Source organism: Sceloporus occidentalis, unplaced genomic scaffold (assembly GCF_023333645.1).
Source record: "Sceloporus occidentalis isolate IW3139 unplaced genomic scaffold, rSceOcc1.0.p SCAF_1, whole genome shotgun sequence".
NCBI classification, from domain to species: domain Eukaryota; kingdom Metazoa; phylum Chordata; class Lepidosauria; order Squamata; family Phrynosomatidae; genus Sceloporus; species Sceloporus occidentalis.
Window position 1 is genome coordinate 170,304,679 of NW_028316981.1, and position 14,626 is coordinate 170,319,304.

Sequence of the window (14,626 nt, forward strand, 5' to 3'; positions counted from 1 at the left end):
GAAAGGAGCCACTATGAAACAGTGCCTCCAAATCTCATCCCAGCAAGACAGCCTAGAAGGATACCATGGTTTTGGTATCAAAGCCAGTGAGAGGTCCAGTAGAGCCAACAGGGACTCACTTGGTCTGTCCAGTTCCCTGTGTAGATCATCCGTCAAGGCAACCAAAGTTGTCTCTGTCCCATAGCCAGGCCTGAAACCAGACTGATATAGAGCTATATAATCTGCTTCATTCAAGAAACCATGGAGCTGGGAAGCCATCCAATACATCTCTCCATCTGACCTTCTTGGAAGCTAGTGGCACTGTTCAGAATGGTATGAAAGCAAGAGATGGATTGAGAGCCTCAGCCCATTAGATGAAAACTTGTCAGTCATGGTTGGGACAGATCCATTGGGCTGGGCTATATGCTGCATGTTGAGAAATCTATGTCCCTAATCAGAAGTGTGCAAGGAAAGCCAGAGAAAATGGAACCTAGATTAAGTTGGAGTTGGTGCCTAATACCTTAACTGCAGTTTCTAGTTTCATTCTTAGTTCAGAAATATAAACCCAGTCTCACCTACAGAACTGTGATTAAAACAGTTCCAAGTACCGTTTGATCCAAGTACCACATGTTAGAGACAAATAATGGAAATGGTAATCATTTTAACCCCCTAGGAAGCAGTAAGGTATTTGCATGCCTACTGTGGGAGAATGCTCCATTAGGCAGACTTAGTCTGATGCCTAAGGAGACCTAAAGACACCAGATCCTATCTGATCTTGGAAGCTAAGCAGGATTAGTACTTGGATAGGAGACAAGCAACAAATATCAGGTGCTGCAGGCTATATTTCAGAGGCGGGAACTGGCAAAATCACCTCTGAGTATTCCTTGCCTAAGAAAACACTGTGAAATTCATTTGATTGCCACAAGTCAACAGGGTGACTTGAAGGCATGCACACACATACACATCCTGGTGTCTATAGGGCAATTCTCATGTAAATATAATATCTGTGCCACTGAGGACTGTCATGTATGGTGTCTTAGATCAATAGCTATCTCCAATACTGTTTGGGGATCCAGAATTGCTTCAATTCCCAATTCCAGCACCATCAGCTTCATAGTGCTGCTGCTCAATAAGAAAGAAAACCATTTCAGTTATCTAGACACGCTAGTATAAATAGTCCAAGCCTGTTCTGTGTTCTCTCTGTCTCTCCTGAATGTTTTGTCTTGTTCTGACAGGTGGGTGGAGCAGTGCGGGAGATCACTGGCTACACCACCACGTATCGACAGCAGATCAGCGTGCAGCCTGGTGGTGATGATGGTGATTGCCTGAGAACCCGTCAAGGCTACCACCATATCATTGAAGGCTTCCCTGATTGTGTGGTTACTGATGGTGTTGTCAACTTCTTCCTGGCACACACACAGAAGGTGCTGCAGGTTGGCTTCGATCCCCGCCTTAGTCGGGTTGCCCACCTTGGTGAGTAATGCCAACAGGATAGATGGGAACTAACTGATATGTGAAATGAGCCTGGCTAGTTTGGATGGATCTTGTGGAGGCACTTATCATTTCTTCATAATAAAGGAAATCAAATGGAATGTGCAGTCCAAATGGTGATGACTTCTGATTCTGTAGGTGCAGGAGATGCTTTAAAGCAGTTCTATTCAAAATGGTGGTCCCTAGACCAGTGTTAGTCTTTGAACCATTGGCTACCAGTCCCTGACAAGCTTCCAGGAAAATAAGAAAAATGGTACCCAATGGGCACATATATAGTGTTCCTCCTTGGTACACTGGAAAAAAATAATTTATGGTCACTGAGATCAGATAGCATGAGAAGCACTGCTGTAAGGTACAATTGTGAATACTGGGAAAATTACTTTTTTGGACTATAACTCCCAGAATCCCCCATCAACACAACCAAGATTGCCAGATGCTTTTGTGATCCTGTTCTAATTGAAGCACGGAATGCCTGGATGAAGCGGCTTCGTGGCTTTAAAATAACAGGAGTGGTCTTTAGGCACTGCAGAGAGGACAGGAATACCAACCCCATACAGTGCCTGAAAAATCAGATTTTGTATGATGAGCAACTGTACGTGCAGATGTCCCAACCTGAATTCCAGTCCTTGTGATGTGGGGTGTTTGTTTCTGGTGCTTGTTCACTTTGTCATTTATCCTATAACAAATTATTCTCAGGAGGAACAGTATCCAAAAATGCATGTAGACCAGGATGTGTGTGTGTGGTTTGTATCTTCAAGTCACTTCCAACTTATGGAGACCCTAAGGTGAACTTATGGGAGTTTCTTGACAAGATTTGTTCAGAGAAGGTTTGCCATTGCCTGAGGCTGACAGCATGTGACTTGCCCAGGGTAATCTAGTGGGTTTCATGGCCAAATTGGGAATCAAACCCTGGTCTCCAGAATCATAGTCCAATACTGAAACTACTATACCATGCAAGTAGAACAGGGACCATTTCCCCTTCGAGCCTTTGGTTGCTGGGCCACAGCAGTACTTTTCACCATGCTGAAGTGATGTGAAGTTACTTCTGGCTACTATTTTGGCCAATTTTTCCTCTTTTTCTTTTGCCTGTTTTGGGGTGTTGGGAGGGTTTTGGGGAGCAAATGGTTGCCTTTTTATGTGATTTTGGGAGATTTGGGGCACTTTGGAGGCAAAAAACTACCCAAAATTAGTTTGAAAAAATGTTTAAAATAATGGGGGGGGGTCTCATGGGCCACATTTAGGAGTCATCAGTTTGCCCACCCCTGATGTGGACAAATGAGGGCTTCCTGATTAAGACCATACTGATACTCCCCGTCCTCTTCTTTGTTTCTTTTTTTAAATAGAGTTCTTCATTGATGGCCTTGGCATTCTGCATGTGGGTTCCTGCTCTGATGTGGTGGTGGACCATGCCTCCAAAATTAAGCTACCATGGCTAAAGACAGAAAGCGAGAAGCAATACGCCAAATTCCGCTACCCCAACTCAAGTGATGACAGCATGAACATCAAGCAAAGCCTCTTCTACTTCAAGAACCGTTTCAAATGTATGACGGGCAACTAGTATTTGGTTTGGGACAGCTAGCCCAGCCCCTGACTGCTGGCTCAGTCCTCAGGCGATCAGGCCTACTGATCTCAGGCAGCCTGCTCTGGCACCTGGCCACAGCCCTAGGCAAATGGTCTTCCCTGTCAATTAGCCAAACCCCCAGAGCTCAGGGAGGGCTTGGCATCCTCAGGCGAAGAGTGAAGAGTGGTTTGAGAAATGGGTAGCCACTCCTGCTGTGAAAAAAAAAAGCCAAAACACTTTCTAATTGGATGGAGAGGCTGCTCTATTGTTTGTTTTTGTGCTCCTATTTTTAGTAGAATGGGTGCTGCTGCCTACACTTGCGTATGTTTCACATGTTTTGAACTAAAGAATCCTATATGGGGAGTGATACTGACAAGTGATCCCCTGATGCCCTGAGAATTACATTTTTCTACCGTGATTGAAAGAAATTTCTGGCCTCCCCTCGTCCTGCTTCTGCCACGCATGCGTGCACACATTGTGTCAAGACATCTGCCAACACAGTCTCCCCCAACACAATTCTAGTATCTCTGCTTCTATTTAATCTAATTGAGGGGAGGCATGATTGAAAGGAGACAGTGGCTGAACTTTGGGGGTTTGTCCAGTGCCACAAGTTTTTGTGCCAAGTCTTTGTACCTGTGTCCCATTCTCCCCAACTCCTTCCTCTGCAAGTTGGTGCCATCCTTGGAGATTTTGAAGTGCCAAAAACTACAGTGATGGAAAATTGCCACCAGGGGGGAGCCTTGAGGTATGCATTGCAGCAAGGTTGGGGCATGAAAAGGTCAGAGCTACCAAGCACACACCACCATTAAGGCACTCCCTGTGACTCTTGTGTTCATGGACGGTGGGGGGAGGGAGTCAGACCAATTGCTTTTCTAATGAAGCCAATTTTTATATGCTGAAGTGCAAAGACCATCTATAACAAACTGTATTTTTTATTATTATTCTTTCCAACAAAATCCATTTGCCAAGCTTTTCCCCATATCCTGACACCCTCCCTCCTCTGCCTTCTCGGTTTCAAACCTGCAACCTTCTTCACTGCTTTTTCTACATTTGTTGTTGTTGTTGGGGAACATTTGTAAATCAGGGCTAAGGTTTGCTTGTCTCCCCCCCCCCCCCATGTGTTGCTCCAATGCATAGGGTTGGTCCCTTAGGAAAGTAAAAGCAGAAAGTGCAGCCTATCACATCATCTGGCTATACATTATTCCCCTTCCCCCCTGAGCACTCCAACCACTTCCTCCTGGCAGGCCAGCTGCACACTGTTCTCCTGCAATCAGGCTCATCTCCCTTATCCTGGCTGGATGCTAAAGCAATCCTAGTGAAAGGAGTGAAGGAAATGGGAACATATGTGGTAGGTTATAAAAGTTTCTGTGGGTCACCCAGTATTAACTGCATTTCCGTTTGGCTGTGGCACAAAGATATAACAAGGGTTTTAAGGCTGCATCTGCACTGCTGAAATAATCCAAGGTAGCACTAATTTAACTGCCATGGCTCAATGCTATGGAAATCTGGGAATTGTAGTTTGTTGTGGCACCAGAGTTCTCTGACAGAGAAGGCTAAATGTCTCACAGAACTACAATTCCCAGTGGTGTCAACCTGGATTATTTCTGCATTGTGGATGCAGACTTGTATGTTTGTGTTATCCCATCCTCCTATTACTCTTAAAGTCTTCACATGGCATACTGGCAGAAAGGGGACTGGGGTGGTTTCCTGAGAGCACCCTTGTGCTTTACTGCCAGGAAAGGTGGAAGCCCCAAGAAGTGATTAACTTTGTTTTGCTAGAGCCAAATCCTTAATTTTTCCTTCTCCTGCCCCTCCAAACTGACCTTTCCCTCTTTCATAGGGCTGCTGCTTATTTCAGAAATATGGTGCCTTCTCTACTATGCTCACTGGCACATTTCAAAAAATAAAGGATGGTGTAGAACTGAGTCATTCAAAGTAAACCCAAGGGATTAAGGCCAATGTGATCTGCACACCACACCTATCTGGAAATAAGACCTACTGATCATAGTGGAATTTACGGTGTAACTGTTCTCTATTGTTTTACATAGGTGCAGGTCCTACCAGAATCATTCAAATGAATTAATTCACTTATACCTTCTGCAAAATCATGTGCTAAAACATGTGAGGAGTAGGGTGTCCCCTTAAAGGGAAAAAGGCATACAGTCACAAAGCTGTCTCTGAACTGGTTCCCTCTGGATGTTTGGGACCATGGTTCCTCCTGACCCTAGTTTACAAGTAATGGGGGATCACGGGAGTCTACATCTACAAAGGCTGGAGACCAGCAGCCTAGGAAAGACTGAGCTAATGCTGTCATGATGGGTTGAGCCACCCTGGCCTGTTAATTTTGCTTAGTATAGGTAGTATGCTCACTTATTTATTTTTGCAGAGGGAAGCATTTAAAAATGCATTTCGCTACCTGCATCCTGCTGGGGTACAATCCTGGAAAAAAATGCTGCTACTTGAATTGGTTGACTAGAGCTTGGAAAGGTTTTCTACCTGTTTTATTTCAGACCAAAACTCACAGAACACTCCAAGGTTCTGTGAGTTGTAGTAAAAAAACAAACCATAAAACTTTTCTAAACTCCTGTTGACCATATAGACTACTGCTTGTCTCATTCCTTGGATGTCAGTGAAATATATGTGTGACGGCTAAAGGCCCTTAACAACAATAACTCTTTTCACCCATCTTAAAAAAAAAAAAGGGGGGGGGTTACCATACACTTCCAGATGTCCCTTGATGACAAATTGATTTAAATAAGTCCTTGGACTAGAGTACACTGATAGCTTTATCACATGAGGGGACATCCCATGAGAAAACGGGAGTTAAACATGATTTAAAGTACATTTGAATTTAAACCAAACTTGCAAATTCAGTGAGTTTATCACACTAGGGACTGCCCAAGTGAAATAATGTGAAGTTTTAACTTTTGATTGTTCTGAAAGTAAAAAGCTGCCGTTTCATCAGCTTTGCGTTCGGATTAACTTCGCATTATTTCACGTTAACTGCGACATCATGTGATAAACTTTGGGCATTCCTCGGTTAGCTCCTGTTTTCCCGCAGAATCTCGTTAGTGTGATAAACTCCTGAGTGTAATAAAGAGTTCCAACTGTATTGTTAACACTCTTCTGGTGAAGGACAAAGGTCTAAAATGCAAAGTAGAGATGCTCCTGGTCAAGGGATGGTGCTTGGAAGGTGAGTCCTAGTTCCCTGACACTCACAAAGGCTACCTGCAGTGTTGCCTCCTTTTTGCCTGATACTGCAGTGTGCAGTAGTCAGCAACCAAATTCTCAGAGCAGAATAAAGAAATGAACAAAATAAAGGTTATATTCCTCTCCACATCTTGGGATCCAAGGCCATGCTGTTTAACAGCACTCCATTCTGGTCCCAATAGGTACTAGGCAATCAGAGTGACGTCTCTCCTCCTACATAAAGCAAAAAAGGAATGAGAGCTGCTGCAGCCATTCTGACGTCTACACCAGGATCCCTTTCATATTACACTTATTACAGCACTATAATTCTACTTTAATTGCTGTGGCTCCATCCCATGGAATCCTGTGCTTTGTAGTTTGATCAGAGGCACCAGAGAACTAGTCTTTGAGGATTATAAAGGCTCTTCCATCAAATATAAAGCCTAGGGTTCCATGGGATGTTCCCATAATAGTTAAAGCGGAATCATAGCACTATAGCTGTGTAGTGTGAGTGAGCCCCCCGTCTTGTGCTCTCCCTCGCACCATTCCTTCAGTTGTATGGGCTGAAACCCTCTCTATTCCGTTAGTCTTAAATTATTTTTCTGGTGATTACTGTCAGACCCTTTTTTCCTGTAAAGACAATTTGAAGGTAATAAAGCATTTTTTTTTTAAAAAAAAGAAAAGATCTTGCTTTGTTTTGTTGTGGGAAGGGCACAGAAAGATGGAGCACAGGACAGGAGGGAGTACAAAACAAGACATCCCTTTGCTAATGTAGTAGTCACCTAAATCTGGCTACAACTAACTATGTAGCTCTTGGCACAAGGAGGTACTCCTGAGGGCTCTGTTCATCTCACCCTTCTGCCTTCTTTCTCTGTGGGTCTGTTCCTAACAAACCAGACCTCCAGTAGCAAGCAGAGTCTTTCTGATGTTCATGGCAGCCAGCTGCCTTTAGCATGTCTTTGTAATCTTAGACAGTACTTGTCCTAGTATGCACAGATTGATTGATGCACTCCTTGATCCGTGGCAGGCAGGAGATGGTTACACCCAAATGGTTGGATCCTTCTGTTCCACATTTTCCTGAGTAGAAACCAAATGCAGTTTTCCATTAGGCTCTGTGCTACACATCAAGGCATTTGTACCTGCTCCCCTCCTTTAGTTCTTGCTACCCACAAATCTTTTTACCTTATGCCTGCACCTGCAGTATGAGTATCATAATAACAGTGATCCACTTTACAGGATGGTTGCACTTTTTCTTGAGCTAACATATGTCATGAACAAAGAGCACCAGACTCAATGGATGATGTTCTTCCAGCCCATTTCTCTAATAGCATAGACATGTGCTCAGGTCTTCCTCTTCAGGAAAGGGAAGTGATTCTAGTTCGTACCCTAACAACATCTGTCCCTATAGGGGCTGGATTTGGCTTCTCAGAAAAGGTTGCACTCATTTTAAAAAAAGTTTCTGAAAGGAAATCCTTGACTACTAGCTGGCAAAACTCTGCAATAAGCCATTGCAGAATTGGAGAGAACTGTTCTGAGAGAGGCCTGCTTCTCACAAACAAGAGATGGAAAATCATTGGGAAAGGAGGTTAAAATAAAACTTCCATTAGAATGCCTTTATCTAAATGTATGAAACAGCCACTTTTGGGACACTGTGGACAGTCCTGCTTACCAAAGCTGAAAAAGGATCGCATACCACTGACAAAAGGGAAACTAAAATGATTAAGGGACCAATTTGCTTCTGAGGAAAAACTGCAATGTTTGGGGCTGTTTAACCTTGCAGGGGAAAGGTGTGTAAAGAGAGCGATGATGGTAGTCTATAAAATGATGGAAGGTTTAGAATAAGTAGCAACATTTCTTCCTCTCTTACAAAGTCAGGAGCCCTGTGCTGCAGTGGTTAAATGACAGTACTGCAGCCTCAACATTGTGAGTTCGATCCTAGGGCTCAAGGCTGACCCAGCCTTCCATCCTTTTGTAGATCTGTAAAATGAGTACCCAGCTTCTTGGGGGCAATTGGCTTACAGATTTTAAACTGCTTTGAGAGTGTTGAGTTCACAGATAAGCGGTAAAGAAATGTAAATGCTATTGCTAAGTCAGAGACCTCCACAAAAGTCAAATGCGGGGGCTGAGATTCAGGTCCAACAGGAGGTGATATTTCTTTACATAGTACATAGTTAAAACTGAAAAATTTACTACCATGAGATGGAGTGATGGCCACAAATTGGGATAGATTTAAAACATGATCAGAAAAGTTGAAGAGATCAGTAGCTATTAGTATAACCTCCAGTACTGGGGATACCGTGCCTGTGTAAGCAATGAGTGGAGCTAGCTCCTGTGAGCATATCATATTTCTGGGTTTCTTAATGGGGCACCTCTTTTCCCAATGTGAAAATGCAGTACTGAATTAAGACAGGTCTTTGGTTGATCCAGCAGGGATCGCCTTAAATTCTTAAGTCATCAGCTAATTCTGGAATCCTGCATTATCAATGTAGGTATGACAACAGATGCCACCCCCCCCCCCCCAAAAAAAAACCCCTACTTTTGCAATCTGGCAGCACTCCACTTAAAGCATTTCCAAGGTGCTTGAGATTGGGTTGCTGGGAAATGAGGTCTCTAGCTGCATGTTCTCAATATTCCCCAAGAGCACTGTAGGCATTATCTCCTGGCGCCCCAAACTGCAGCATCTCTGAAACATTTTAATCAGGTTACTGGCAGGTTTTGGGGGTCACATTTGGTTGCCCACAACTGTAAACATAAATCCTCACCATTCACAAGATTATAAATCCCATTTACAATCTCATAACTGCTGGACAGGATACCAGCCCTGTGTTTGGACTGGACCAAATAGAACTGCAAGAGTAAATTCACTTGATCACACACACCCTCCACACAGAAAACAAGTATTATAGGAAGAAAAGGGCTTGCTACCTGTACATCTACCTGTACAAACACTTCCTCACAGAAAAAAATTGCAGTGATGTGAGCCTACATTTTCAGGTTGAAGGAGAACAACCTTGACATTATATTTGAGGAGGTTTTTTTGTTTTTTGTTTTTTTGAAGCAAGGTATTTTGAACTTCAACTCACAGAAGCCCCAGCCAGCTTAACCAACAGGAATTCTGGGAGCTGATGTCCAAAAGGAGGATCAAAGTTTGGGAACACCTGAACTACAGTTTCTCAATCATGCTGTCTCCCCAGTCTTAAATGAGCCTGGTTTTGAAGCAAAAGAGAGGAAGTTCTGTTGTTCTCTCCCTGCACCCTCAACTACTTACCATGGTCTGCTGGAGATAAGAAGCAGCATCATGGACAGTGACAAAAATCTGCTGTGGGGGAAGGTGATGCATCAGGCCACAGAAACTTAAGGTCTGCAGAACATTGGCTAGATGGAAAACAAGAAGGGGGGGGGGGGAGGAGGCAGCTCAGCTTCAGATGTTGCATGTCCACATTCACCAACAGGGAACCAGCATATGTGAAAGAGATGCCACTGCTCAAACACATCACAGGGGAAATTTCCCTGTTGTTTCACTTAACAATGGAAACAGTTTACACATTCAGATGTGCATCACTGCATGATTTAAAAGAAATCATAGGATGAGTGTATGTGTGAAAAGTGAGCCTTAAGATCAAGCTAGGTGATCTTTCATGAAATCACTTGTCTTGTTACACGGGTGATGAGGAATATCTACCTCTCTAGATGTTTTGCAACACAACTCCCATGATCCTGTACCATTGGCCATGTCACCTGGGGCTTCTGGAAGGCCCAAGATTTCTCACTCCTCCTTTCAATTGGGGTGGGTAACTTTGATACAAGTGAGCACTAGTTTTCCAACCTGGGACCTTCTATAGGTCACATAAATTAGCAACAATGCAAAAAGAAAATCTATAAACTCAAAGTGAGGTCCTACTTCTGGATATTTATAGGAGAGGAAATACATGCCCATTGGAGGGAGCAGAAAAAGGGTAGCTAATGGGATATTGGAGGGCTGCCAAAAGCAAACAAAAATGGCCTTGTGGAGCCATACATTGCCCACCCCTGCTCCGTGTTTTTGTAAAAAGCAGCTATGAGGTGGAAGGAAGAAAATTTTAGATCAAGATCAAGTGATGATGAAGGGAGATATCATAAAGCTGTGCCCAAGTGAAACTATGATACATCTCAAAGGAATCACCCTCCTGCACAGTCCCCCTTCATAGCCATTTAGTAGAAGATGGTGGCAGGGGATACTGGAAAATCACCTGGTTGTATCCCTGTAGCTGGAGACACAACATCATACTCTTAAGACTTCCAGACTTCCTCTGCTCTCCATTGCCACTAAATGGCTGTGCAGATCCTCCCTGCTTTCTTAAAAGGAAGATGAGTTCTATGATGGGCTCAATTATTGCACAAGGGAGTAGTACATTCTTGCCTCAGCAGTGACCAAAAAGGTTCAATATGCAGACAGAACACCTGTGTAAGCTTCAGGGGAAGGCAATAGCTAACCTCCTCTGCACAAATCTTGTCAAGAAAACCCATGATAGATTTGTCTTAGGGTTGTCCTAAATTGGAAATGACTTGAGAGCATGCAAAAACAAATGTCACTAACAACATGCTGATCAAAACAAACTTTCCAACGTTGCTATTTGCTCCCCCAGGAAAAGAATTAACTGACCACCACCTTACTGTGGCCATGATCTGATTCTACCCCTGAACTACAACTGCATTTTACAAAAATGTGAAAATACAGGGGCTCTAATCATGGAAATCTGTTATCTCAACTGATTTGGACTCAAGGGGTTGAGAAGAAAGAGAGACTATATGACCCTCCCCTCCGCCCCCATGCAATGAGCTTCCATTTCCAGGACAAAGGGCCGTTTCAAATATTAACCTTGATAGATATACTTCTTAAAATATGAAGGTAGCAGATGTGTACAGGAAATACAAGTCAGGTGCTGCAAATGGTTGTAGCTTCCTACTCGTGGTACACATGGTGTCCATCTCAGGGTTACTTCAAACAAACATGCAGTTGTAGATTTAAAAGAAGGATGTCTGACAGCATCTCTTATATCACTTACCATTACAGGCAGCCAAATGCATCTGCACTCCTGCTTTCTGGCATTCCACACACACCTGCAAGGCAAAGGAATGTGATAGGATACCCAAAACAGTCTCTATGGCTGGTTACAGACCGGCATTTTAGTGCATGACGAGCACGCACTAGGGTTACAAAAGGGCAGTGCTTCCGCACCGCCCTAACCCTAGTGCGTGCTCGTCACGCACTAAATGGCGGCGGCCCTTCCATACGGCTGCCGCCATGAGGACGTCACGGCCGCGCCGCCTCTAGACGGGGCGGCGCGGACGTGACGTCCTTGCTCCGCGCCAGGGTGCTTAGTGCGCCCTGAACACGGAGCAGGAAGGAGCTCCGTTTCAGAGCTCCTTCCTGGTTTAGTCTGCTGGGCCCAGCCTTCAGACGGCTGCGCCCAGTGGACTAAAAGAGAAAGGGGCCAAGTGGCCCCTTTCTCCTTCTCCCTGCCGCCGCGGGGTGTCCTTGGGGCTTGAAGCCCCAGGGACACCCCTTTTCAGGCTGCGGGGAAGCGGCGTTTTGCTGCTTCCCCGCAGCCTGAAAAGCGGCGGATTGGGGCCTCAGCGGCTGCCGTTCTGACCACTGAGGCCCTGATACTCCGGGGAAAGGGGCGGGTCCAGACCGCCCCAAATGGGCTGTCTATAACCCGCCAATGAGTCCACTGCAACAGCACCCCTGATTTTCCCACATCCCCAGTATACTGTGATCTTCCAGTGTGCTGTTAGATGTTCTGCACATGGGGCCACAATCCCTGTATCTCACCCTAAGATCTAGCATGCTTGCATTTCTCCTGTTTTCAATCCTAGGCTATCAGGGAAGCACACATTTTTAACCCAAGAGGGACATCTTGACTCAGCCATGAGGATATGATGTCTAATTAGGCACATCTTCTGATAATACTATTATTCTGTTATTCAAGTCGAAGGAGGTTTGGTCTGCATATCCTGGCTAAAAGGGGAAACCATGAGAACCATATAGAAACCACCCAGAAAGCTCTCCCAATGCAGATAACATTATCACAGAAGGTGTTTTCCTCAACATGGAAAGGTATGTGTGTAAAATCTTCACTAGGGATGCTCCAGTCCCATGAAAGATCAATTACCCGCTGTGTTATCTGCCAATGTCCTTCCACTAATGTAAAGGTGGCCAACCTGTGGTCCAGAATCTCATGTGCTGCTGATCTGATTTTAAAAGCACTCATCACAGACTTCTGGTAAAAGCCACCTATTTCTCCCTGAGCACAGCTCACAGGGAGGAAGAGGGCATGGTAGTTATTAGAGAAAAATAGCAATAGGAATAGCAAGTACATTTCTATACCGCGTATCAGTGCCCTTAAACTCTCCCTAAGTGGTTTACAAAGTGTAAGCTAATTGCCCCCAACAATCCGGGTACTCATTTTAGTGACCTCCTCAGAAGGATGCAAGCCTGAGTCAAGCTTGAGCCCTTTTGCTGGTATTGAACTCGCAAACTTATGGTTTGTGAGCGAGTGGCTGCAGTACAGGCATTTTACCACTGTGCCACCAGGGCATTGTCAATTTTAAAAAAATGCAGAAGAGCCTTGGTGTGACAAAGAAGAGGGGGTTGAGGATCCGTGTGACCTGTGGACCACACTTCATCCAGGACTTTATCACATGGGGGGAAAACTGGGTTTTAAGACGGGATTAAAAAAGCATTTTCCCAGCAAGGTCTCGAGATTGCGGCAAAGATTTTCCGATACATCGCGATTAGAGAGGACTTATCTTGGGAAGAAACAGGAATGCTCAAACTTTCCCGTTTCTTCCTGGGATAAATCCTCTCTATTCACAACATCATTTGAAAATCTTTACCATGATCTCACAACTTTGCTAGGAAAATGCCGTTTTAATATCGGCTTTCTCCCAGTGTGATAAAGTCCTTAGGCCAGGGGTAGGCAACCTTTTTGAGCCGAGGGCCGGGTTGGTGTCCCTCAGGCGACTGGGGGGCCGAAGCCGGGGGTGGAGCTTCAACCCTCCGGGGCGGGGCCACATGCGGGGGGTGGAGCTTCCACCCTACGGGGCGGGGCCGCATGCCGGGGGTGGAGCTTCCACCCTACGGGGCGGGGCCGCATGCCGGGGGTGGAGCTTCCACCCTCCGGGGGCCAGGCCTCCCCATCTTTGCTGGCCCCTGACGGGGCCCCAGGCCCCGTCAGAGACCGGCAAAAAAGCTGGTGGGGGCCGCCAGCGCTGGAGGGCCCCAGCGATGGCACCGGGCCTCCCAGAGGCCCCCTGCCACCGTCGGAGCCCTCCTGGAGGGCCCCAGGGACTCCAAAGGGTCCCCCAGAGGCCCCCTGCCGCTCTCGGAGCCCTCCTGGAGGGCCCCAGGGAGGGCAAAGGGCCCCCCAGAGGCCCCCTGCCGCCCTCGGAGCCCTCCTGGAGGGCCCCAGGGACGGCAGCAGGCCGGCCAGAGGCCCCTGCCGCTCTCGGAGCCCTCCTGGAGGGCCCCAGGGACGGCAGCGGGCCCCCAGAGGCCCCCTGCTGCCCTCGGAGCCCTGCTGGAGGGCCCCAGGGACGGCAGCGGGCCTCCTAAAGGCCCGCCGCCGCTGCCGCCGTGGCTGCCCATTGCAGCTTTTCGCCACTCTGGGCGCCGCCATTTTGGGCGGCAAAATGGCGGCGAGGTCGCGCGAGATTTCGCCACCATTTTGGGCGAAAAAATGGCGGCGCCCATAGCGGCCTCTGGGGCTATGGGCGCCGCCATTTTGCTGCCCAAAATGGCGGTGCCCAGAGCGGCGAAAAGTCGTGACGGGCGGCCGCGGCGGCAGCAGCGGCAACAGCAGCCAGGGGCCAGGCGGCAGGCCTCCGCGGGCCACATCCGGCCTGCGGGCCGGAGGTTGCCGACCACTGCCTTAGGCACTTTAGAATGTGGGCAACTGCACTGGGACTGGGGGTTGTCTGGATTTCAAATCTGCTTTAATCTTCTTGGAATACATTCTTTTTGACCTGTGTTCTCCATCATCACTGCCACCCTCTTAAACACACACACACACACACACACACACACACACTTGTTTGTTGGCATACCTGAATAAGGAGACGGGCTCCAGCTGAGTCAACAAAAGACACTCCACTGAAGTCAAGAATCACAGCCTGTACTGCTATGCCTGAAAGAGCAAATGAGACATCAGGGATCAGTCCCAAACCATACAATGGCACCATCTGTACATGATCAGAAACACTTCATTCTTTAACCAGTTTTTACTTGGGGCAGAGGAAAGCTAAATGTAAAATTCTTGACCCAGACACATGTGCAAACTTTTTTTTGCTATTACTCAGTGACTGTTGTTTGTTGTTGTGTGCCTTCCAGTTGTTTCTGACTTATAAAAACCCTAAGAAGACCCT

General features: G+C 46.2%; 2 protein-coding genes across 5 annotated transcripts in view; one reads left to right on the plus strand and one right to left on the minus strand.

The window, feature by feature from the left end:
* The window catches only part of B4GALNT1 (beta-1,4-N-acetyl-galactosaminyltransferase 1), a 67,465-nt gene extending 63,566 nt beyond the window's left edge, over window positions 1-3,899 (plus strand). For all 3 annotated transcript variants that reach the window (XM_089482032.1, XM_089482050.1, XM_089482042.1), the window contains exons 10-11: window positions 1,215-1,452; window positions 2,814-3,899. In XM_089482032.1, the coding sequence (XP_089338158.1) occupies window positions 1,215-1,452; window positions 2,814-3,028 (453 nt within the window). In that variant the 3' untranslated portion in view covers window positions 3,029-3,899. The remainder of the gene's footprint in view (window positions 1-1,214; window positions 1,453-2,813) is intronic.
* A 2,988-nt stretch (window positions 3,900-6,887) lies between these two features.
* The window catches only part of LOC149322720 (solute carrier family 26 member 10-like), a 32,194-nt gene continuing 24,455 nt past the window's right edge, over window positions 6,888-14,626 (minus strand). For both annotated transcript variants that reach the window (XM_089482021.1, XM_089482014.1), the window contains exons 15-18: window positions 14,309-14,388; window positions 11,266-11,320; window positions 9,489-9,595; window positions 6,888-7,297 (exon numbers count right to left, since the gene is read on the minus strand). In XM_089482021.1, coding sequence (XP_089338147.1) covers window positions 7,259-7,297; window positions 9,489-9,595; window positions 11,266-11,320; window positions 14,309-14,388 — 281 coding nt within the window. In that variant the 3' untranslated portion in view covers window positions 6,888-7,258. The remainder of the gene's footprint in view (window positions 7,298-9,488; window positions 9,596-11,265; window positions 11,321-14,308; window positions 14,389-14,626) is intronic.